The following is a 25,379-nucleotide window of genomic DNA, read 5'->3' as shown; positions in this document are numbered from 1 at the left end:
TCTCAAGGAGAGGATCCTTTTCCCTCCTGTCTCAGATCTACAGTACCAAATGAGGGACACCTTTGATGAAGGTTAGCTTGTAGGTAGACAACCCTCCCCACCAAAGCTAATGCAATTTTGAATGCTTTTGGTCCTGGAGAAAAGCCAAATTCAAAGACTTAGAAAAAGCTTAGGAATATGATCCCTTTTATAAGTTCAGGAACTTCGGAGTTTGGCCTTGTACCAGTGTTTGCATTTTATGTTAGGGGACCAAAGGTCTCATATAAAATGAAGCAATATGAGGAGATGGAACGAAGGCAAAGAAGGAGAACTGGAGCAGGCTGGTAGCTGCAGAAAGAGACTTAGGGTATAATTGCTTTTAAAGAAGAGATAGGAATATGGGATGGAAGGAAAATTTATGGTTGGGCTAGTGAGAAGGATAAGTGCCTTAAAGGTTCACAGTTCATTTTAGGTAGGCCCATTAAAGCACCACTGTCAGTAAAGAGTTCCCATTGATTACAGTAGTGTTACCTGTATGGTTGGAAGATGGGCCTAGAACTCTTAGGTTGGGAGATGCTTTGAAGACATTTTCACTAGGGAAGCTTGATTATATTAAGCAAATATTTAGGGAAATTTTGCTTCCCTCTGCTATCCACATAGTTCAAGAGAATAATTTGAAAATAAGGAATGATTCAGATGTATCATGTTAAAAAGTTATTTGTATTTTTGGAGTTTTAAAATTCTCCTGAAAGTAGTTTTATATATTTTAGGTCAATGTGGAAAATAGCATTATTCCTCTCTCCTTTGTTTTTAGATCCAAGTGAAGGCAGTGCCTAGAAGAGTAAACAAAACAGAATATGTTAATTAGACTCACAGACTGCTAGAACTACAAAAGGACATTAGTTTGTCTAGTTCAATGCTGTCTTCAGCCAGTGAACAAACAGGCCTAGAAAGGTTGAGAACCTGTGGTTTTGGGAGGAAGAAGGGAGGGAATAGGAAGTAATGTTGGAAACCTAACTATGTGTCAGGCACTGTGCTAAGTGCTTTGCTTTTATTATCTTGACCCTTAAGCACCTTGAAGCTAAAGGATGGAAGGAGTAAAAAACAAATTCTTCTTATTATTCTGAGCAATGTGTAGGTGATAAGGGGAGTGGCAGGTCATTTTTTATTGTCTAACCACATATGGCTAAACTATAGGAAGTGAAGAGAGTTTGAGAGTGAGGTTAATCTAGGGAAGTACTCACTAAATAGTTCAGACTCATGAATAACTTCTCTATTCCTGGAGACCTTCCAAAAATATGATGCACAGAGGTAGGCTAGAGGCAGGACTGGTAGAGAACAAGATTACTGTTGATTCTGAAGTTGATTTGCATTCTAGAAAATCAGCTCATGACCTGAGAGTATAGGTTAATCTTAGAGATAGGGAACAAAATGGGTTTTCTCATCCTAAGGGGTCTTCAAATAAAATAGTGTTTATATACCAAGGATCAAGGAGATAAAAAAATGCCTTTGATGACCATGCTTGTTTTCGGGTTTTTGTTTTGTAACACATTTTAAAGTCATGAAACAATTTATAATTTTGGAAAGACTTAGTGCCAAGTTCAATGTTGATAGGACATTGCTATTGAGAATAAGATTCTACTCCTCGTAGTTCTTTGATTTGCTATCCTGAGAGTTCTACCATGAGGGTTGCTTCAGTGGGGAGCAGGAATGTCATTAGTTGAGTCATTGTCCGGAGTATAGAACAACTTCTGGGGGAGATTAAGGGAGGGTCTCACTTTTTTAGGAGGTTTCTGGATCTAGTGAGATGAGTCTTACACTTGAGTGGGAAGTAAGGAATCAATGTTCATAAGTCAGCATGTGAATGCAGGCTGCAAAATAAAATACTAACCTAGTACAGAAGTAGCCATAGTCAAGAAGTAATTTAAAAAACTGGAGTTAACCAGAAAAGATTCTTTGAAGGTAGTGAAGACAGGGGAACAGAAGAGAAGGTGTTCAGACGAAGAAAACTTACAGAAGAACATTTGTGTGTGTTGTGTGCAGAAGTCTGAATGGATCACTCAGTGTGGTAAGGGGAGGGAATATTAGGAGGAGCAGTCTTGTCGGCTGGAATGAGAAATTTGGATTTGATTTGGTAAGCACTAACGGGAAGCAGAAGCATGGTGGGGATGATTATGACGTTGAGGACTTTCACAGCTGTACTCGGTCAAGGAAGCAAGAAAGTTTGCTAGGATATTTTGGTTTTTATCTGAGGGCTTGCACTACAGTGTGACTGGGAGAATGAGAAGAAAGGAAGGGGGTCCATAGAAATTAGCAAGGCTTGATGATAGTTTGGATGTGAAAGGAGAGATGACCCGACATATTTATCCTATTGACTATGATGGGAGCTTGGAAAAAGGTAGCTGCTTTATTTTTAAGAAGTAGGAAGTGTACTTCATTAACCAATTGATGGGATGTGTCTTTGTTCAGTATTTCAGAATCTAAGAGGGGGAGGTGCTCCTAGAAAATAGTGAAGCATGTGCTCTGTGCCCAGATGATCACCTGCCCTTTTCAGGTTGGAGAACTGGGTGAAAGAGAGTTTATTGCTAGGGTGTTCCCACAGACTTCAAGAATGCTGTCCCTCTCCAGATCTAGGAAAGAAAATACAGTTTTTTGCCAGTTTCTTCCCCTTTAATGCTTTGAAAATGGGATATGACTAGCCTGTGGCAGCGTGTGCCTATGGATGCACAATTCTCCAGCTTGTTTCTTGGAAGGCCTTTTTCTGTCCCTCCCTGGGGGTCATTTGTAGCTCTGGTTCCTGCTCCCAGAGCCATAAAGTGGGAGCCCCCATTTATTAATTGGGTTGGGATTGGGGAGGGGGTCCACGGGGGACTCTTTAGTGCAGCAGGCGGGGGTCTTCCCGAATGAGCCCATTAGCCAGCCCCAATGGCAGCTGAAACGGGGCCGCAGCCAAGTCCTCTCCGTTTCAAAAACCCTCCATCGCCTGCAGCAGATCAGAACAAGGCCTGCGGGAGCCCTTAGCTTCTGATTGCAGCTGTGAGGAAGGACAAAACAATTTATAGGAAGCCAAGTAGCTCCTGTCTCACTGTCTCTTCCTTTCTGACTTTGGGGAGGGGTAAGACTGGGATGTGGTGCCCCCCCACCCCCACTCACCATAGCTTCTTATAAGGCACGTATAGGCCTAATGTAGGATGGAACAGCAGTGAGTGTATTTGCACTGATTGGACATTTGTGTCGATGCTCTAGATGTGTTTACACATGTCCTTGCTTTCTTTTTCCATCCACATACAGTTGTATTTGAACATGGTCCTCCCTAGGGCAAAGCCAAGTGTGTGTTCAGACAGTGTAAGTTGTATGTTGTGAGATGGGCGGGGGGGGGGTGGGGGGCGGCGCGGGGCATGCTTTCTTGCCCCATACCTGCCTTGACTCCTCTGCTTTGTCAAGATTCAGAGTTAGACTTAGATCACCTTCTCAACATCTCTTCATAATAGAAGGAGCTTGTCACTTAAGAGAAGGCCTCCTACTGGGACTCCTTCATTTGTCCCTTTGGTTATGCCAGCATGAGAAAGGTAGGCATCTAGAGGGGAGCTTCTTTCTGCAGTGGCCCAGAGAGAAGGTATGAAGGGCAGGAATGTCTCACTTCCTGATAAAAGGAAGTGTGTCTTTCCTCAAAGAATCATAGATGGCCAGAGGTAGAAAGAGAACCTACAGATCACCTAATTCACTCTTTAGGTATACAAGCCTGGAAACAGGTTTAGGGAAGGGAAGTGCCTTGCCCACTGTCTCACAGTGAGTGAGTTAGTGGCAGCCAGCCAAGACTGGAATCCAGGAGGCCATAATCTTAACCTACTTGAGTATAGAACCCCTGGCTTTAAGATTGCCAACTCCTGAGAACAATGAGCTTCCTCAAGAAAGGAAGCTAAGGGCTGTAGGGTTTTGAGGGGGGAGGGATGGATTGAGGGGGGAAAGGTGGATGTGAAAAACACTAGTAGAAAAACTGAGAAGCTTTATAGTTTCTACCTCAAAGACTAATCTTTCTATAATATGCAAATTGTACACATGTAATTTCTATTTAGTCAGGAGCTCTGGTTCATTGGGAAGCAAGTGGCAGCCAAGGCCAAAGATCTTAATGCCCTCGGAGTTACCCCCATGTTCCAAGGGCACTTTGCTACCATCTCTGGGGTTTGGAGAGCAGGAGTTTACCCTAAATCTCAACTCTGGCTCCTTTATATTACAATACAGTTGTAGAAAAGCAAAATCAGAAGGAAGGGAGGAAGAAAACACATCTCACCTACTGGGAAACTAAGGGGAGTCTCTGAACAAGAGAAGGGATTATAGAACTCTGAGTAAAATGAGATATTCTCTGAGATTACAGGGAAAAGAGGTTGGAGGGGGCACCTTCTACTCCTCCCCCCCCCTTATTATTTAAGTTTTGAGTTGTTGGTTTTCTCCTTTGAGGAGGCGGCAGGAAGGGGTATGTTGCTCTGTTGTTACCTAAGCCTTAAATAGTGTGCTCAATGAACTGACATGCACAACAGGTTCAGAAGTCCTCTTGCTCTGTGCTGAGACTACCCCTCTTTGGAACTTCTCCGAGATGTATCTACAGTCACTTTCAATGCTTATTTTCTGAACATACAAGTCTGGGAGCCAATGATGTGCATGGAGGAAAATGCTAAAGAGTCCCCGAGCTGGAATCAGAATCTTAGAGGGAGAAAGGTACCACTGGGCAGCATTGAGACAGAGTTATGAATCTAGGTCAGAGGGACAAAGGATCTGCAAAATGAACATTGTCTGCTAATGACAAAGAAACAGATCCCAAAGCATAACCTTTACATTTTTCCATCACACCCCAACTGATAATATAGGGGGAACGTGAATCTGGTCCCCCTGCAGATTCTTCCCTATGTAGGGAATGTATATGACTGCCCTTCTTGTCCAAAGTGTATCAAGTCTGCTGTCCCCTCACAAACTTCCTTTCTGTCTCATAGGACTTTCTTGTGTATTTTCCTCCAAGCCTTTTTTTTTTTAAGTTTATTTTTATTATTTTTGAGAGAGAGAGCGTGAGTGGGGGAGGGGCAGAGAGCGAGGGAGAAAGAGAATCCCAAGCAGGCTCCGAGCTGTTGGTGCACAGCCCAATGCAGGGTTTGATCTCACAAACAGTGAGATCATAACCTGAGCTGAAGTCAAGAGTCGGATGCTTAACTGACTGAGCCATCCAGGCGCCCCTGCCTCCAAGCCTTTCTGGAAGAAGCTGTTTTGGACAAGATAAAACAGATGATCTTGAATACAAGCTGGTGATCTGATCTAAAACTAGATGGCCTCCTCTTGAGTCACCTTCTTGCATTAACTTTGCATTAACGTTGAACTTTCATCACCCTTTATAATTCTGGGTTTCATAGCTTCTAGTTGTGTTGAATTCCTAACTTACCTCTTAGGTGTAGGAACCATTGTTTTTACTTTATCAGACTGGGAGCTAGTTCCCTAGAGGTAGGCATCTTAGAACAGTTATAACTCTCTCTGGAAGCATACTTAAAGTTCCTCTTAATCCTTCTGGGCTTTGTGAATTCAGATTTGAGGGAATTGGAAGAATGGTTAACATCACCATCACTGTTACCTACTAAGGCCATATTCCCTGGGTGAAAGACCAAATTTCTCTTTGGTGTTTAGTCCCTTGTCTCATAATGTAACCTGTCATTTTCCTTTACAGGTGGCAGCAGCAGGAAGGATGGCCCTTGAGGAGTTTGGTGAAGTCCATCAGTCACCTAGCATCTGGAGCCCTGACACATTCAGTCTTTTTCATAGACTCTAAGCCAGGTAGGGACCTAAGGCCAATCAGAGGCTTCAGGATTACTTTTGTAAAGGATTACCCTCCCCCTCCCCCTGCCCCATACAACTAGTCTCAGGGAAGTTTCTTATTCCCAAAGATCTCCAGAGGCGTTTCCCTAGCTTTTTATTTGACCCTATTATGATGTCCTACTTTCTCACAGACAATTTCTCCCCCTGGTAAGAGTAAGTATCTCTCTTTATCAGCACCAAAAGCCATTTCATTCTTCTCCTTTCCTCTTGGCCCACTGCGCTAATGGGTTTTCCTCTTTGATGGAATACTGATGTTGACTACTCTCAACCTCTCCTCTCCAATACTTGCCCCACTCACCCACTGGGAGCATGCGTACACACACACACACACACACACACACACACACACAGGCACAGCCTTGCCTTCTTCTTCCCCAAGAAGTTGTTTTCTCTCCTGTTTGAGTCAGGATTGGGCATACTGTCCCTTTTTACTACCTCCCATCAGCTTCTCTACCTCCTTTCCAGGTTTGATGGGAGCTCCCACCTGTCTAGACATTGTGCAAAGCACCAGAAGTAGAGACCTACAAGCCTGCTTCTCTCCATCTTCATTGCCCAGAACCAGGCAGGTCATCAGCTTCTAGTGCCCACCCCCCACTCTTCTTGCTGCCAGGTAGGTTTGCCTCTCTGTACCCACAAACCCCAAACAGGGTTATATTTCTCTCTGGGAGTATTTCTCTCTGATGTTCTCTGCCTTGTGACTTTCAGCTTTAATCTTTAGCAAGATCTTGCTGATGTTAAATATCCAGCCCTTTCCTACAGTACAGAACCATTTCCCCCATTTAGTGGGTGTGGGAAGAAGGGACCAGTAAACAGATGAGATTTCACATGGAGGGTAAGGATCCAATGACAGGTAACATTTCTCTTGGGGCCAGAAGTCTAAAGCCCCAGATGTACATTCTGCCCAGTGGCCTGGCATCCTTGGAGAATACCTGGATCTTTTGAGGGAAAAGTGTTTATCTGGTGTCTATTCTCAAGGACAAGGATCTCAGGCTCTGATAATCTGTCCCTGTTCATTCCCAGACCTCCCTAGGGAGTAAGAATGGATTTCTGTACAGCAGAAACCCACCACTAGGTGATAGTCTCTGGAATTCAGGTGGTAACTCTTGTCTGGCACTTGTAGAAAGTTGGCAGGGTGCCAGAGCCTCTTCTGCCATCAGATATGACATCAGCTTACCCTTTGCTCTTAGGCCTCCTCTCTCAGCAGTGCCTCTTTCACCCCTGCAAGCCAGACAACACAAGCAGCAGCCCTAATAAGCGTCAGCTCTGGGTGAGGTGCTCCTTCTCTGATAGGCATATACCTTGAGTCAGAGGATGCAGTAGATGGAAGGATAGGAAAGCATAAAATGTCCCCAGAAGTGGTCAATCAATAAGTATGCATGGGTACCTTGATGAGTCAGAGAGCACCAATATTTATAATTCTGCCTACTGAATGTCAACCTGGATGTCTGATACCTCAAAGTTGCTGGGCTACTTGGGCAGCTGCAGTCCTGGTTTCTGCCACATGAGGGTGCTGCTGACCAATTAAAACTCATGCCCCTTAGCAGAGTTTAGGTGACAGGGGCATTCTTTCTCCAAGACAGGGATCAGAAATACCCTGAGAGAGAGCCTGAGAGCCAGGCCCCAAGAAGCCAGAAGATTAATTAGTATCACTTGCTCTTCCTTAAAAATGGACTCAGACCCTGAACACTCCACCCTAGTGGCCTGACATCTCAGTATGTTTCCAGCTGAACGCGGGAAGCCCCCTAGCTCCAGACACCAAACTTCTTGCGTAGATGGTTTTCTTCCTCAGGGTGTAGCAGGTTTCAGCTGTCCACCCCACTGTTTCCCTGCCTCTTACACAGTCACTTTCTGGTCCAGAGGGTGGGAGCACCTGTGATTTTCAGAGAAAAAAATCTCTCAAAATTGTAAGAGAAATATCTTTGTTAGTGAGAATGTGAGGGAGAGGACTGTGAGAGGGAGAAAGTTCAGCCTTCTGTGCCCCCATCACCTCCCCAGCACAGACTTGCAGAACTCAAGATGGTCCAGTGGAGGTCTGTAGCTTGAGTGGCCAGAGCACACCCAAAAAAAGGTGTCAGAAAGCCAGATGGAGAGGGGGGCTACTTTGGCCCTTGAGCTTCAAACCAACCCCTTACGGTGTAATGGTTCTGCTGAGGATCCAAGTGGCAATGGGGCCCCTATGGGGGTGAGGTATCCCACAATTGATCCTCAGTCTCCATGAAGCCCTTCCAGGCTGAACAGGCTAAGGGAGATGACAGAGGTTCTCCTCCTCCCTCCTACCCCCATGCCCGAGGGCCCCTCCCCAGGAGGACAGCTTGATTAAACAGTCGGTGCTGCTGGAATTACTGCACAGCTGGCACTCCCCCCAGCACCCCGAGCAGAGCAGCAGCGCAGATTAAAATCTCCAATTAGCGTTAAAGTGAAGTGAGGAGGTACTGAGGCTGCCAGGGAGGCCAGGCGGGGGCCCTGGGTTGGCAGACACCCCCCTGGTGCCTGGATTCTGAGCACCACCTTTACTCATCCCTTCTTTCCTAGCTCCTCTCCCAACAGCTCTCAGTGCCCATTAGCTTTGCATTGCTTGGGGCCAGAGGGCTTTCCGAGGGGCAGAGGGTGGAACAGATGCCTTACCTGACAAAATGCTGGGACATGGTAAGTGTGGAGGAGAATGAGTGACCAGTGCTTGTCAGGGGAAATACCCTGCTCATAGCCTGCCAGGCAGCCAGGTTGAGGTGACTTCACACTACTGCTACTTCTTTTTGACTAGAGAAGGGCAAATAGGACAGATCCCTCCAGACCCTCTGCCTAGAAGGTGCTGAGTGTTGTGGTGCTCATATAAACATCCATCCTTATATATTTTATCCTATCTGACCCATCTGCTCCCACTCAAATTATGGCTCTGTCCTTCCTCCCTCCCTCTGTTTTTTTTTTTCCTCAGCTTTCCTGCGGGTAGGGGTAGGCACAGCCTGGCTTGGGAGCATCGCCATGCCCTGCCACCTGGGTCCCAGCCGGCTTCTCATTATCTTCTTTGCAGGTTGGAGAAGAACAGGGATATGCCAAGGATGGAGACCTCAGACTCTCCCAACTCTGAACATCACACCCTGTCCTAAGGGCCCTCTACCACTTACACTTCTGCCCTTCACCCATCAAGCCTAGAAGCTAGCCACACCCTTTGACTTCCCTCTGCCCCTTTAAGGGAAATGGAGGTGGGTACCCAGCTGACTGAACCTAGTCACACCTCCAGAAATTAGACACCAGGGCACAGTGCCACCCTCCCAGGCTGGCACATGCTACCCTGGCAGAGGTTCAAATAGCAGCCCCCCTTCATCCTCCCACCCCTATGTCTTCCTCTTCTCTCTCCCTCTTTCTCCCTCTCTCTTTCTCTGTGTTTTTTTTTTTTTTTTTTTCTCAGCTCAAAGCACAGCTGAGCCTTAAAAGGAGGGGGGGAGACCAAGCTGGGGCAGGGGGGTGGAGAGCTCCAATAGCACGTTTTCACCTGCCATTTAATTGGATGTATTTTTAATTAATGGGACCTCAGGGACCAACATGAGACAATCTGATCTCTGAATAGGGACAGGGGAGGGATTGGGTAAGGGAGGAGGATTGGGCCACTGGGTGCGGTTACCAGGAACCCAGGCCCATCAATCACTGGCCACTTTGCGTTCTGGCAAGGAGAATAGTAAGGTGGAGGAGGAGGGGAGGTCCTGGGGAGAGTTGCCAGGACTTCCCCCCAACTGCTAGGACCTCCAAAAAGCAGAGAATTGTACCGGCTGATTTGGGTCTGAGGTGCAAAATTGCAGCCAGGTTATTAGGTAAGGCTATTTTCTTGCTCCTGGGATCTTTTCCAGTTGGGCTTGTCCCAGTGAGTAATGTAAAACTGTGAAAGGAAAGTAGGGACAGAACTTTGAGGTCCTTGAAGAGAGATGGCAAGAGAAAGGGACCACGGAACCAGGGACTATAGTGAGAGGTTCAGAGATATATCTGTACATTTAGACATAAGTGAAGCACCCTGGACGTTACTTGAGGCCTGGTGCCATTGGGGTGTGACTCATAGGATCATACTGCTGCAAGGAAGAGAACTTGGAGCTCATCTTGCCAAACCTTTCACTTTACAGATGTGGAAATGGAGACTGAGAGGGGAAATCAGTTCCTGGATTTGGAGAGTTCCTGGGACCACAAGGAAAGGTAGGTAGGTAGGTAGGTAGGCAGGTAGGTAGAATGTGGGGAGGAAAGTCAAGGGAAGAGGGTTGGCACGATTATTATTGGAGTCTCTTATCTCTGGCCTCCAAGTCTTAGAAGCAACTAAAGGGCATTAGGCAGGTGCATTATTGGGGGAACATTTCTCTCGTACAGGTCCAGAGGTCACCTCATCCATTCCCTTGCTCCCAAGCAGACAGATCCTCAAGAGTCCGTCACTCTCATGGGATTTTACTATACTATACTCTGTAAAGTCCACAGGGAAGGTACCAACTGTCCCAGTTCCTTAATCAAAAAATAAATCTCCAAAAGGTGACTAAATGTTGAGCTTTTTTTCTTTTAAAGATTTTATCATAAGTTTCCCTGTCACAGTCTAAACTACTAGACAAAATTATGCCCAGAAATGTAGAGAGTAGCCTTATATCTCTTGTCCCATGTCTAGGCCTAAAACAGAGACAGGGTTAAAACTCAAGGCTCTGGAAGCCAAGTCACAAATACCCCTGCATTTCATGCAGTGTCATGGCCTCAGAGCATTTAGTCAAGCCCTGTCTGGCTTTGTGTGGGGTTGGTGCAAGTGTCCACAACACTCCTGCTCCCTCCTTCCTTTACTGTTCAGACACTACGGTTAAGGAGGGAATGAATGAAGGAGAAAAGGGGCTTTCTCACTAGGTTGCCAAAAGTGGCATTTCCTGGCATCTTCTTCCTTCCTCAAAAAATTCAAGATTCTGGGGGCGCCTGGGTGGCTCAGTCGGTTAAGCGTCTGACTTCAGCTCAGGTCACAATCTCGTGGTCCGTGAGTTCGAGCCCCGCATTGGGCTCTGGGCTGATGGCTCAGAGCCTGGAGCCTGCTTCCGATTCTGTGTCTCCCTCTCTCTCTGCCCCTTCCCCGTTCATGCTCTGTCTCTCTCTGTCTCAAAAATAAATAAACGTTAAAAAAAATTAAAAAATAAATTCAAGATTCTGTGTTCTGTGCTTCAGGAGACTAAGTTGGAGTCAGGGCAAAGATGGGAGATCTTGGAAAGCAGCATGAGTAGAAACTTCCTCACACTCTCTAAGCCCCCAACACCTTTCCCCCACTCCCAGAATTGTCTTCTCTATCTTAGTATCCCATTTTATATCCCCAGAGTCCCTGAGGAAGAGCAGAATGTGCCTCTCTAAGTGCCCCACACTCACCGCCCTTATTTGTAGACCTTCAGGGTCATTTCCTTGGTTCTCTCATTCTCTGCCTTCTCTACAAACAGTAAGTGAGAAGGACCCTTCGCATCCCCCCAAGACAGTCTGGAAAGAATCCATCAAGCTCTTCCTCTACTTCCAAGGGCCCATTGTAGTGAGAACTGGGAGAACTGTGCCAGGGAATTGAAGAGGACAATTCTCTTGTCTGGGAAAGTCAGGGAGAAGACAGAGAGGGGAAATTTGGGAACTGAGGCCTATAGTCCCATCTGTGGGGCTGACTGCCTAACCTAGAGGGGTGGTGTTCATATTGAATGTTATTCATGAGATTTATTAGAGGCTCCTGTTTACAGAGCTGCTCTTTCTCTTTTGAAACAGAGCAGTGGAGAAGAACAGCAAAGAAGGAGCAGAAAGGGGGTCAGGCTTTTGGTAGGCCCTTTCTCAACCCTTGTACAGCCCCGGTCCAACATTAGAGGCATAGTGGAGGGTCCACAAGGCCCTGAAAGCATTCAGTCTAGATTCTGGATGTTTCTCTAAGGAATGAGGCTTCCATTCCCGTAGTCCCCACCAGCCCTGCCTCATACTCCCAAGGTTTAGGCAAGGAGATCTACAGCCCCAGAGTCAGAGCATGGAGTCTAGAGGCCACAAGGAATGCCGAGTCTTTGCTGGGAAAGAAGAGTAGACTTGAAGTGAGTGGGAGGCAGAGGTAGCAGAATCCCCTGCACTTTGGAGAAAAACAAGCTCAGCATTAGCCCAGGGTTTAGCTTTTACTCTGATGGGACTCCACCTTTCCTCCTTCTCCCTCAGTATGTCCCAGGGGTTGGTAAGACATCTAGATGTCTGAACTTCCCACCTGACACCTCGAAGGTTGTTATAGCCCCTCTTTAGCTCCCAAAGCCATGGGGGAGGGGAAGGAAGGTGCCTCAGAGGTGGCAGTGCTGTGATGTCCATCAGCACCCAGGGAGAGAGGCCAAGGGGAAGAAACAGTAACCAGAGAGGGAGCTAGGAGGAGATGCCTGGTCTTGAAACAGCCTCCTTATCCTATCCTCTCCTGCACCTTCTCTCACATGCTGACAAGGCTGTGTGCCCAAGTGTGCCAGCTCTTCTGGTTGGTGGTTCTGCTCTGCCATGCAGGCAGCCGGCTCTCTGATTTGGCACAGAACACATGCTGGGGTCTCTCACACTTCTTTGCTCACTCATCTCAATGTGTCTGCGTTACAGATTCCTAGGGATGAAAGAAAAGGCTGTGGCCCTGTGAGGTGGTGGGCTTGGGGCCCTTTGGGTACATATCTGCCTTGCTGCAGGGCAAGGAGGGAGAAGGCTGCTGGCAGCTCAGCTGAGCTCAAGGTTCTGGTGACTCATAGCAATGGGGGCAGCTTATGAAAACAAAAGAGGGGAAAAGGCTTCAGGCTTGTTAGAGCTCTCTTTTGCCCCAATTCTCCCCCACTCTGAGCTGTGTGGATAAAGGTCTCTCATATGGATTGTGGGTCAAGGAGAGGCCCCAGCTACGAAAGAATAGAGGGAAATGGGAGAGAAGAGATCAGGGAAGGCTGAGCATTCCCAGAAAGAGGCTTCCCAGTGAGGAAAGGATACAAGAGGCTAGGCTAGTAGTATACAATTGTATCCTTTGGGGCCGCACAAAGGGTACTGGGCATTCACATGTGCAGGCAGACACAGCCACTCCTCCCTGGAAGGATTGCCACAGTCTCAGTTCTCTCTTCCCTGGAAACAGACACCATAGATCTTCAAAGGTGCTGATTCCTTTATCTCTTACAGGCCAGGTGGGCAATGTGCATCCTCTCCATCCTTTCTGAATCAGGGGGATGATAGGATATTGTGTTTGAGACCACATCAGCAGAAAGTGGCCAGAAGGTGGACCAGGGGAACCATTCAGGCCTCTGACCACAGTCCCAGGGGCCTCCTTGTTTCAGCAAAGGGAAACAGAGATCTTTGATACTAGTATCCAGATAATAATACCTTCCCTCTAACCTCAGTGAAGGATGGGCTAAGAGGAGGAGAATTCTCCGGCCGAGCCCATTTTCATTTGCCTGTTTCGTTGCTGGTGGCTTTGCTCTCCAGCTGGGGTGAGGGACTCTCTGCTGGGCTGCTTCTGGAGATCCAGAGATGGTTTTGGTTGGGAGAAAGAGACCAGCCGCTCTTTGCTCTTTGCTCTTCCTGTAGGGAGTTGGGACCATCTCTACTCCCCCAGCTCTCCCTGGCAACATCAGGAACCCAGGGCCCCCTGCTGGGATACCCATAATAAAGCTCAGTCCTGAACTGAACCAACACATCACCTGGCTCTGGTATAGAAATGGTGCTGTGAGGGGGAGCCTGGGTGCACCAGGTGGGTGTAGGCAGGTGTGGGGAGTTTAGGCCCAGGAGAGATATTAGAATCACTCCTCAATACCACACACTTCTCCTCTTTCTCAAACTTTCTGCTTGGCCTCCCTTTTCTTCTGTCTCCCTTCAGCTAGCTCCACTCCTGGCCAACTCATCCCTTCCAATCTGAGAAGATATGGTAAGTAGTGGCCTGTTCCCTACACTTTTCTTTCTCTTCCTCTACTCCCAACTCCCAGCCAAGAGTTACCCCATTTGAACTCTTTGCACCAGTGAATGCCATCAGGGTCTGAACCCAGAATCCCCAGCCTCTGCAACCCCCCTGACTCTGAGAATGCCACTCTGACTCTGAGACTGACTCTTTCGTGCTCATCCTCCCCGCAAGGATAGCCAGGCCAAGACTGGTATGTCCACTGACAGTAAGAGCCCTGACCTGAGGCAGAGGGCAGCTCTAAGGGTGCAGTGGGGCTCGGCCCTAAATGCGTGTATGCCTGTGCATTGGGCACACCGGTTTATTAGTGTTATTTCAGCATTGTGATGCAGAGAGAGTAAGTGTAACAGCTGCTCCTTGCTTGCAGTGTTTATTGTTACCTAGAGACAACCTCCTGGCTTTTTCCCAGCTCCCCCCTCCCCCCCCAGCCCAACCCCCTCCCTGCCAACAGTCCTACTCTCCCCACACTGATGGGAAATTTATAGCTTGCCCATACCATGCCTTTAACCCTCTCCTGTCCATAGGGTAAGTGAAGTGAGGGAAGCCAAAGTGAGCAGTGGGCATGCTTGGGCCCCAGCAGGGTAGAGTGGTGTACAGAGGAGAGAGGGAGGGATGGAAGGATGTTCAAACTCAGGCTCCAGTTACCCTCCTGGCTCTCATGTTGAGATAAAAGAGCTTTGGCCCTAGCCTTGAGATCCTAGCATCCTCCTCACAAGATAATTCTCTTCCCTGGGCGTCTCTAAGCACCCCGAGTTGGGCTGCCTGATCCTGAGCAAGCACAGTGAGGTAGTATTGAGACAGGAGTAAATATAGAGTGGCAGAACCCCCAGCCCTCTCCTTTCTATAGAGATGTCATATTGAGACTAACCAGAGACTCTGGCATGAGGAATGGTGGCCAGACCTCCCCAGCTAGATACATGTCAAACATAAACCTGGCTGCTGAGTCTGGTGGGAAAAATTGCCCACCTTAACTTTACACCTAACCCAGCACTAAGGTCCCAAGAGACTCCTAAGCCATTCTCTATGCTGGTCTCCTTGGTCTGGTTAGGCTACTCTTTTCTACTCTTCTTCTTGGTCCATTTTTTTCCTGCTTATCTTTTGGTTTGATACCTTGGATCAAATCCAAGACACCAAGGGGACTGAGACATCTTAGTCATGGCCTCAACAGAACTAGGGAAAGAGAAGTTCCTCCAGCCTCTCCTGACCTAGGACCTTTCATGGAAGGGCACCATGTCATATATTCACTGTCCCTACTGGAAATGAGGGTTTGAAGAGGGATTAGATTTTAGCAAAAAAGATAGAAGTTAGACATAGGGAAAAACTTATTCATGAGATATAAAACTTCAGAATGGGCCTACTTCAGAGATTTTTTTTTTCCTGCCTGGGATGAGTTTAAGTCTGTGCCTCCCCAAGGGGAATTGAAAAAACAGGATTACTTTTCAGTGGCTTCTCCAGATGTGGGCCTCAATGCAATTTCTACACTAGGTCTGGGAGTGCATTCCTTCTCAGTCCTTCTAAATGTAGTATGTGATGGTTAGATTACGAGTTTGGGAGGCAGACAGCCTTGGGTTCCAGCACCAGCACTGCCATTTACCAACTGTGCTACCTTAGTAAGTCACTTAACCTCTCTGTGCCCTAGTTTCCTTGTCTGTGAAATTCAGATATACCACCTCTTAAGGTTATGAGTGTATTTAGTGAAATAATATGTGTAAAGGACCTAGGACACTGCCTGGTACTCAGTAGGTATGCAGTGGTTGATAACAATAATCTATTACTTTTATGGAGTCAACAGGGCTGACGTTGCTTCAAAGACTTTATGAGTCCCCTGAAATAATAGACCAAATATGTGAATATGGGTATGCTGGGAACAATGTCCATGATTGTCCTCATGATGTGGAGCAGGAAGTGGCAGTCTCCTGGAAAGGAAGTGGCCCCAATCCCTTGACTCAGACTCCCCCATTCCCATGCCTCAAGGAGCACATTAGACAGTGTTCTACCTGGAAGTATATCTTCATCATCTAAGGTGGAGCTGTGAGAGACAGCCATTAGGGTAGCAACTTCTGGCATTTTTTTTTTTTTTTCAACGTTTTTTATTTATTTTGGGGACAGAGAGAGACAGAGCATGAACGGGGGAGGGGCAGAGAGAGAGGGAGACACAGAATCGGAAACAGGCTCCAGGCTCTGAGCCATCAGCCCAGAGCCCGACGCGGGGCTCGAACTCACGGACCGTGAGATCGTGACCTGGCTGAAGTCGGACGCTTAACCGACTGCGCCACCCAGGCGCCCCTGCAACTTCTGGCATTTGCCAGGCACTTTACAGTTTGTCCAGTATATTTACCTACGTTAGCTCTTTTACTTTTTTTTTTTTTTTTTTAAGTTTATTTGTTTTGAGAGAGTGAGAGAGAGCCAGCAGGGGAGAGGCAGAGAGAGAGAGGGAGAGAGAGAATCCCAAGCAGGTTCTGCATTGTCAGCACAGAGCCTGACATAGGGCTTGAACTCACAAACCATGAGATCATGACCTGAGCTGAAGTCAAGAGTTGGACACTTAACTGACTGAGCCACCCAGGTGCCCCTACATTAGCTTTTTTAATACCCAGAATATCCCAGTAAGGTGAAAAGAACTACCATTTATTGAGTGCCTACTGTGTGTCAGGCATTGTGCTGGGTGTATTTTTTTTAAGTATGTTTAAAAATTTGTTTTAAATGTTTATTTATTTGAGGGAGAGAGAGAGAAAGAAAGAGAGAAGGAGCATGAGCAGGGGAGGGGCAGAGAGAGAGGGAGGCAGAGGATCCTAAGCGGGCTCCATGCTGACAGCAGACAGCCTGATGCGACGCTCGAACTCATGAACCGAGAGATCATGGCCTGAGCCAAAGTCAGATGCTTAACTAATTGAGCCACCCAGGTGACCCTTTTTAAGTATGTTTAAAGTCTTTAGAATATTTCATCACCTAAATATGTCATGATTTACAAGGGTCATCCCTACTTTTAATCATTTAAATATTTTTACTGTTATAAATAATACCATCCATAATGAACATCCTAACACATAAACCTTCATGCATTTTTATAGTAAATTCCAAAAAGTAGAATTTATGAGTCAACAGATACAAATATCCCTTCATCCCTATGGTTATGATCATTTTATTGATATACCCTGAGAATAATGTTTTTAAAATCTTCTTTGAAATTCTGCAATGGAAACACAAGGGCAGCCCCTTCTCCCTCCTCTACCTAGCAGAGAGACATTAATAATCTATCATAGCTTTTTTTTTTTGAGATAATTGTAGATTCACATACAGTTTTTTTTTTTTTTCCCAACGTTTTTTATTTATTTTTGGGACAGAGAGAGACATAGCATGAACGGGGAAGGGTCAGAGAGAGAGGGAGACACAGAATCGGAAACGGGCTCCAGGCTCTGGGCCATCAGCCCAGCCCAGAGCCTGACGCGGGGCTCGAACTCACGGACCGCGAGATTGTGACCTGGCTGAAGTCGGACGCTTAACCGACTGCGCCACCCAGGCGCCCCAAGTTTTAAGAAATAATACATCTCTTGTACATTTTTTCCCTACTTTCATCCATTGGTAATATTTTGCAAAAACTATAGTATCACAACCAGAATACTGACGTTGATATAGTCCACCAGTCTTATTCAGATTTCCCTGTTTTACTTGTTTGTGTGTATGTGTGTGTGTGTTCTATGCAGTTTTATTACCTGTAAAAATTTGTATATCTACCACTACAGTGAAGACACTGAACAGTTCCGACATCACAATGATTCCTCATGTTGCCCTTTTATAATCATGCCTATCTCATACCTTTCTTAACCCTTAGCAACCACTTATCTCCTCCACTTCTGAAATTTTGTCATTTCAAAAATGGAGTCATACACTGTGTAACTTTCTAGGATTGGCTTTTTTACTCACCATAATCTCCTAGAGATCCACCCAAGTTTTTGTATGTATGCATAGTTGGTTTCTTTTGTTTATTCCATGGTATACCATGGACCACATGGACCACAGTTTGTTTAACCATTCACCTGTTAAAGGACACTTTGTACTCTCACTTTGTACTCCCTACCAATTAATGAAGGTAGCTCATTTTACTTGGTGTGCTGACTGTTTTATACTCACAATTACTAAGCTTCTTTAACCCTTCAGGGATGGCACTATTATTTTTATTTCATAGATGAGGAAAATCGAGGCTCACAGTAAATGCTTTTCCCACGATCACATGGTAAATGGCAAAGAAGAGTCTGGAACCCAAGAAAATAGGGCTCTTTGTCCTGCACCAGGCTTTCTCAGACCTTGACTAATGTTGCTGGGAATAGGGTGTGGGGCAGAACCAAAAGAGAGATGTTGGAGGCAGGAAGAGCATTGGAGCAGCCGGGGTCAATACAGGTCCTTGCAGCTAACTTTGGTTTATAGGTTAGAAGAGCAGCAATGTTATAGAGCAGGGAACAGTGTGGCATGTGCCTCTGAAATTGTTTCCCCTTTGCCAAGGAAGAACAGGGCTGAAGTGGATAGAGCCCATGAGTAATCTGCCTACAGACCTGGGACCGGGAACCAGAAAGGAAGCCTCTGGGTGTCTATGAGAGGATACATGGCTAAGGTCCTCCTTGGAAGTGTGAAGTTGGATGTGTCTCTGATGAGGTCTGAAGAAACTGAGGCCATGCTGAGTGAGCTCTCTGTTCTGAAGGGGTAAGGGCGATAGAACACTTTTCTTTTGGTGGTGGTGGAGGAGCTACAGGTCATGTGTATATGCACACATTCAGGCATGCTCACACACACACACACACACACACACACACACACACCTTGGGCAGGCTCAGTGTCTAGACATGATACAGGGGGCAAGCAAAAATGCCAGTGTAGCACTTAGTCCTTGCTTTACAACTGTTCTTTCCCTCCAGATGAAGTCATGGACAGCTAAATCAGAAGGAGTTGGAGAAATCATTTGGTCTGTCCCCCAGCCTATGGGCACTGGTTGAAGCTGACAGGTGGAAACCTAGAGTTGGCCCAGACGTGATGGGTGGTAGAGATGCCAGCTTGTGGGAGAGAAGGTTTGGCTCCTCTCCTGGGAGCTGTGTCTGGCCAAAGGCTGCCTCTTCCCACCTCCTGCTGGAACTGGCTCTTTTATAGCTGCTGTTATCATTGCTCCATTGGCCTCTTCCAGTGGCTGTGGACTCAACAATTTTCCCTATGTACTTATGGTTCTAGAACTAGGCTGAGAGCACATACATTCTTTTCCATCTCCCTTGGCCCATCAGAAATGGCACATCTCCTAGTCATACCTACTACCCTTACCCAGTAATTCCAACCATGGAGGATAAACACTGAAGCCTTCAGAATTTATAGGGACTGCACTGCATCATTGAGACAACCATAGATACCCATTCTGAACTTGTGTCTTTTGGCTGTAAGTTCTTAGACAAAGGGAAATCACTCTTTACTGAATTTTACCCCCACTGACATTTCCTAACTGTCAGAGGTCCTGAATGTGGCTGGGGGCTCCTTTTTCTTGAAGCCAAGATGGCTCCTAACCAGGAAATCTCAGGACCCCCCCCGCTTATTTCATTTCCTTGGCTGCCCTTCTACTCCAGGTCTCCTTCTCTCCTGCCACCACTGCCTTTTCCTTTCCTTCTTTCTATTCTCTCTCTTTCTCAGCAAGTTTTTTATGTGATTACAGGCACTGCATGGTAATTAGTGCTAAACTCATTTGCACAACTACAGTTAATTGGCTACAACAATTAATTAATGTGTTGGAAATTTGGCACTGGAAAAAAAAAGTTTGTCATCAAAAAAAGGGCAAAAAATTGTAGAGTGAGATACCCATAAAAATCGAGGGCAGGCTTCAAAAGCCCAGCTGGGCCTCAAACTTCAGGCTGGCCTCTGATGCCTTGCCACTCTCAACTTCAACACATTTTCCTCTTTCCTCTTTCATTTTTTTCCCTCTTCCTTTCTCTATTTCTCTTCTCTCTCCATTTTTTTTTTTTTTTTTTTTTACAACTTAAGCAAACTCATTTCCCTGATAAAATATAGCATGACTAATGGCTAGAGCATGTAAAAATCATTGGGAAAATGTCCTTGGAAGACGAATGCATTTTCAGCAGAATAATTAACTTAATTAACAAATTCACATGCATATTCATCAGGCTATTAATGTCTTCTCGGCTCAGCTTGATGAACATTGCGGTAATAACCATCTCATTTACATACTGCATTCTACTGCGATCCAAAACAGAGACAACATACAGGCATACACACACACACACGCACACACACACACACACACACACACACTTGCACGAATACACACAACATGTCTGGGCCGCTTTGACTTCCAGGTTGGCTGGGAGTGAGTGTGTGTGTGTGTGTGTGTGTGTGTGTGTGTGTGTGTGTGAGTGTGTGTGTGTGTGTGTGTGTGTGTGTGTGTGTGTGTGTGTTGTGTGGCAGAGGTGGAGGGGGGACTCCCGCTGGGTGGTGTAATCTTTAGAGGGTCATGAGTTGAGGTGGGCTAGGGATGCCCACATGTGAATGTCTGAGAACTTTAATCCTCTCTCGCTTTCTCTCTGTCTCTCTTTTTCCTTGTTTCCTTTTCTCTGTGTCATTTTCTGTCTTCTTCTCTCGCCACCCCCCCCCCCCCCATGTCTCTCTAGGGAAAAACTTGGTATCCGTGCCAACTTTTTCCCCCTCCCCTCCTCCCTCTCTCTCCTCCTTCCCCTCTCCCAACTGCTGCCAGCCGGCATCAGCGCCGAATTGCCATCTCCTTGAGCTCTCTGTGGAGCAATCTCAGAGAGCAGTAAGGTGTGACGCGGGGCTCTGCCGGCTTCGCAGCACCGCCTGCGGAAAGAGCGCAGGATGGCGGAGGAAGATTAAGAGAAATCTCGAGCAGGGCTCGGCTGCCATTGGTGTGTGCAAACGCCGAGGAGGAAGGGAGAGGGAGAGCGAGGAGAGGGGGTAGAAGGGGGGGGGGGGCACCAGCAGCTGTCGGCCTAATTCTTCTAACACTCTGCTTGTGGTCATATTAGAAAAACAGATTATGCCCCTCGGTGCCACTCACTTATACTTGACATACGTTAATGTTCTATATCTCCATTCTTGGGTCTTGACGACAGTGGACTTTAGGTTGAGGAGGATTAGGGCTTTGGGTGGCCAAGGGGCACAAAAGACCCTGCCCCCTCATTCTCTTCTGACCTCCAACCCCAGCCTATACGTACCCTTTAGAAAGCAAGCCTGAGCGTAGAATTTGCATCTGCTGCCACCATTTGTCCATGTTTTTCCAGCCCCTTAGGAGGTGCAGCGGTTAAAAGACACTTGGAAGCCCTTTCCCCTAAAAGTCACCCCCTCTTTAGAGTCTTAATAAGTCACTTCAGGGCCAAGTGAGACCAACTCTATGGCACTCCCATCCCTAATCTTTCTATGGGCACTCCCCCTCAAATCAGAAGTTGGGGGCCAGAGAAAAGGGTCCATGATAGTTGGTGCTCCATAAGGGGGTTACAGAGAAGCCATAAGCAAAACAAGGCCAGGATTGTTTCTGGGTTGCTATGGAAACCAGGTTCCCTCCTCCAGGCAGGAAGGGAGGAGCGCCTGAGGCCTTCCTCCTTCCACCAATCCGAAAAACTGTAAAGGCGGAGTTTACTAAGGCCTGGGGAATAGGGCTGTTCTTGGAGGACAAACCAATCATTCCCGTAGCCCGACCTGCCGGTCCATAGCCCTTTGACCCCACCTCCCCTACTCTCTCACCTCAATATTCAAAAGAGGCTTTTTCCTCTCTTGCCTTGTCCTCTATGGAGACCTGTTGCTTAGCAACCACTAGTGCCTTCTTCCCAATAACTTGCAGGGACTGAGAGATAAAATATCTGACTATATTCAGTTCCCCTCCCCTGTCTATTTATATTTAATAACCCAAGCCCTGTCTTGGGTTCCCTTGGCACCTGTTTTAAAGGGCTTTTAAAGGGATTAAGCTGTAGCTTGAAGAAATAAAGTTATACCTGAAGAAGAACTTCCAAAGGGAAGAGTGGGAAAAAAGACTGGAGTAGGTAGGAAAGCTGTGGAATCATATTCTCTTAAATATAGGTGGTGGGGGGGAGTATTTAGAACTTGGTATGTGGGGGGGGGGGCCTGGGTGGCTGAGTCGGTTAAGCTCCTGACTTTGGCTCAGGTCCTGATCTCACAGTTTGTGGGTTCAAGCCCCATGTCTGGCTCTATGCTGACAGCTCAGAGCCTGGAGCCTGCTTCAGGTTCTGTGTTTACCTCTCTCTCTGTCCCTCCCCTGCTCATACTCTTTCACTTTCTCTTTCTCTCTCTCAAAAAAATAAATAAATAAAATATTAAAAAAAAAAAAAAAGAACTTGAATTGTGGGGAGGGGGTGTCCACAGGGATTCCCAAGGACAGGAATTCTACTCAGGACCTGGAGTGGACCATAACAGGGCAACTAACTGGGCTGGCAATTTCCACTCCCCACCCCCTGCCTTGCCTTCATTTCCTGACCACTTCCAGTCTAGAGCCCTCTCATATTTCTATATGTGGGAGGCCCATCCCTCTGGGGATGTCCAGTTTCCTAGTGTCAGGATGCTGGTATCCAGGAGTGGGAGCTATGTGGATGTATGTATCTCCCAAAGGCCTGGGTATCTCTCAAAGTTTGTCAGTCACAGGGAAGGAGTTATTCTGAGCTATCTACTAGAAAACCCCAACCTGACCTGGCAGTGGGGGCTGTACAGAATCACCAAAAATGAGGAGCAAGGAAGGCCTAAGGATAACCTAGTGGCTGCATGTCAGAACACCTAGGTTAGGGCCCCCTCTCCTTACTCTCCTGTGATCCAAGTTATTCACTTAATCTTTTTTTTTTTTTAATTTTTAAGTTTATTTACCTATTTTGAGAGAGAGAGGGAGAGAGAGAGAATCCCAAGCAGGCTCCATGCTGTCAGCACAGAGCCTGATGTGGGGCTTGAACTCACAAACCATGAGATCATGACCTGAGCTGAAACCAAGAGTTGGATGCTTAACTGACTGAGCCACCCAGGCGCCCCCACTTAATTATTTAAACTCCTTGTTGCTTCATCTATAGATCAAGAATGATAATGTTTACCTCCCTAGATTTTAGCGGGATCAATTGAAGTGATATGTGAAAGGAAACACTCTGAAAACTGCCAAATTTAAATAAATATTATTTTAAGGTCTGGAAAAGGTCTGACTGCTGGAGAGAGGGAGATGCTATGAATCCAGCCCGGTCCTTGGCTTAGGAACACTACTGGTTTGTTGACTAGAGGGGTGTGATTCTTTGCCCTGTGGTCATTGGGGTGGGGAGCTATAAATCAAAATCAAACACAGGGCTCCTTACGGAGGGTAGCACAGAGTATCCCTGTCATCTTCCCCACCTCCAGTCCCAGCTTCTGACCTCTAGTTCTCCCAGCCAACACCCCACCCTGACCCTCCACCCTTCTCCCCAGTCAGCACCTTCACTGCCGTCATACTAGATCACAGACTGTACAATTTCACCCTCCATACCCCCCTTTTCGGCACCTCCTCCAACCCGAGCCTTCTGTGGGAGACAGATGGGGTGTCTGCAATGGAAAAGGCTCTGGGCTCTACGCCGCCTTGGGTGGGCAGCCCCCCTCCCATCTCCCCAACTACTCCCGCTCCTTACCTAAGACACTCAGATTCACCCTGGGCAGCTTTGGGAGCTGCTGAGGATTCCAACACTCTTCCCTTCTCAGACTCAGCCCAGAAGCAGAGCCAGAATGACATCTTTCTCTGAGACCCAGCCCCCAGCCCCTCTTCATGGAATGCCAACACAAAGGAGGAAATAGGTTAGGAAATGGTAGGGCTCCATGGGACCAATGTGAAGAGGCAGGGAGGAGCCCAGAATCCCTCACTGAGGACTGGATGGCTAGGGTTTGGGGTCTGAGTTGACAGAGGAGGCTGAGACTAAGCGGCCCCTTTGTTCCAGAAATCTAGGGTCCCTGGAGGGAGGACTCAGCTTGGGGAGGGGGGAAAGGGAGCTAACATTACAGAGCACCAACTGTGAGCCAGGCACAATGCCAGAGACTTCCCATACCTGTACTCACAACTAGCAGGTGAGGTGTCAGGGTGAATAGGTGTCTCATGAGCTCTCAGCATCTCTCAACACAATTGACCAACTTCTCCTTTGATTCTATGATTTCACTGCCAATTCTCCTACACTCTGGCTGCTCTTTCTCTGTCTCCTTTGCAAGCTCATCCTCAACTCCTTGGACTCAGCCAAGTCCCCCGATTATACACTTTCACAGTACTGTATATTCTTCTTTCAGAGCACTTAGAACAGTGATTTCACACTTATTTGTGCAGTCATTTGAATAATAATAATCCTATTTCCCCCACCAGATGGAAAGTTCCACGAGGACAGTGACCACATCTATCTGTATTCACCAAAGTGCTCCCAGTGCCCAGCACAGTGCCTAGCATAAAGCAACTGTTTGGTAAATATTTGTTGGATGAATGAATAAATGACAAAAGGACATCCCTCTGGCCTAAACTCAGTTTTTTATCCACTTCCTCACCCCAGAGTTGAGTCATCCCCAATGTATGGACCAGAGAACAGGGTGCCTGGGAGGTCAGGCCACCTCATTCTCCCTGGGAGGGGAGAAATCCATCAGGACAGGACTAAACCAAGTTTCAGGATATGAGGCCCCTACCTTACCAGTGCCTAGACCTGCCTGTATGCTCTCCAGCTTTTCCAGGGATGGAGAGAATTCAAAGTCCCAACAACTCTCCATGTGGGTCCTGAAATCACTCATGAGCTGGAGGAGAGGAGTTCCATCAGAAAAGGGTGCTCTGAAGAAAACCCCTCTTTTCTGCCTTAGCTGAGACTGCAGAGACCATCTGTTGCCACTCCTCTGTTTGCTCCTGTCCCGTTCCCCTGGACTTCAGAGAAGGAGATGGTTTGACCAAGTAGGAGGGATAGATGGTGAGAACAAGACAATCTGCTTGTTCTTTGAAATGTCTGGGGCGATAGTGATGATCCTCAGCTAGGTGACTGGAGCAGAGGAACACAGGAGCCAGCAGCCAGTCCTTTGGGGCTGTAGTCTTTAGGCCCTGGGAAGCAGGGAATGGACAAAATGACCTCTAGGAGGTGCCCAGCCTTCAGCCCAGGGGCTTTATCTGACATCTTTGCTGCCCTTGCCATCCGACCTCAAACAAAATACCTGAATCTGCAGGAAGTTAATGTTACATCAGGCTTGGCAGCCCCTTCCTCTCCCAGACCACTCCCAATTCTAGCCAACTGCCCATCCCAGAGCATCTCTCCCACCCAGCTTGGCATCAATACTCAGTCCTCATGGTGTCTTTGACCCAGTCGCCTTGTCCTGACAGTGCCCCTCAGCACCCCAGTACCTGGGGTCGTGGATCTGGAAGCCACTCTAGGCATTGTTGCTCTCTCTGACCCCACCTGTTCTCTGGGTCCCTAATGAAGTAGGACAACTCAGGCTCTGGGCCAAGTCCCTATGTCCTCATCAAAGGCAACATCTGTCTCCTCAAAGAAGATAAGCCTGTGGGGAAGGAGGTGGGACAGGCACAGGGGAGAAACCCCAATCCTGCCTGGGCCCCCACCCCAGATTCCACTGCAGGCACAGATTGAGGGTGAGGGGGGAAGGCAAG

General features: G+C 47.2%; 1 protein-coding gene and 1 long non-coding RNA gene across 18 annotated transcripts in view; one reads left to right on the top strand and one right to left on the bottom strand.

Annotated features, from left to right (window-relative positions):
• CDK12 (cyclin dependent kinase 12) overlaps positions 1-25,379 on the top strand; it is a 78,074-nt gene that overhangs the window by 50,738 nt on the left and 1,957 nt on the right. Inside the window, exons 15-21 of one of the 17 annotated variants that reach the window (XR_009255255.1) lie at positions 5,687-5,793; positions 6,301-6,445; positions 8,864-9,035; positions 9,945-10,014; positions 13,667-13,714; positions 18,245-18,442; positions 24,108-24,243. Coding sequence is in view for 3 of the 17 variants with exons in the window: in XM_058704902.1 (XP_058560885.1) it covers positions 5,687-5,793; positions 9,945-10,014; positions 18,249-18,336 (265 nt within the window). In the remaining 14 variants the exon portion in view is untranslated. Of the gene's footprint in view, positions 1-5,686; positions 5,794-6,300; positions 6,446-8,863; positions 9,036-9,944; positions 10,015-11,150; positions 14,270-18,244; positions 24,244-25,379 lie in introns of those variants that run through there. The other 16 variants (XR_009255254.1, XR_009255256.1, XR_009255257.1 and 13 more) reach the window with 16 other exon arrangements.
• Positions 681-21,049, bottom strand: LOC131498050 (uncharacterized). The gene is made up of 2 exons (XR_009255270.1): positions 20,962-21,049; positions 681-812 (listed from the first exon to the last, which is right to left on the bottom strand). It is a non-coding gene; the product is annotated as an uncharacterized LOC131498050 (long non-coding RNA).

The sequence above is a fragment of the Neofelis nebulosa genome, chromosome 16, assembly GCF_028018385.1.
Source record: "Neofelis nebulosa isolate mNeoNeb1 chromosome 16, mNeoNeb1.pri, whole genome shotgun sequence".
NCBI classification, from domain to species: Eukaryota; Metazoa; Chordata; class Mammalia; order Carnivora; family Felidae; genus Neofelis; species Neofelis nebulosa.
This window is presented reverse-complemented; position numbering and strand designations above follow the sequence as displayed.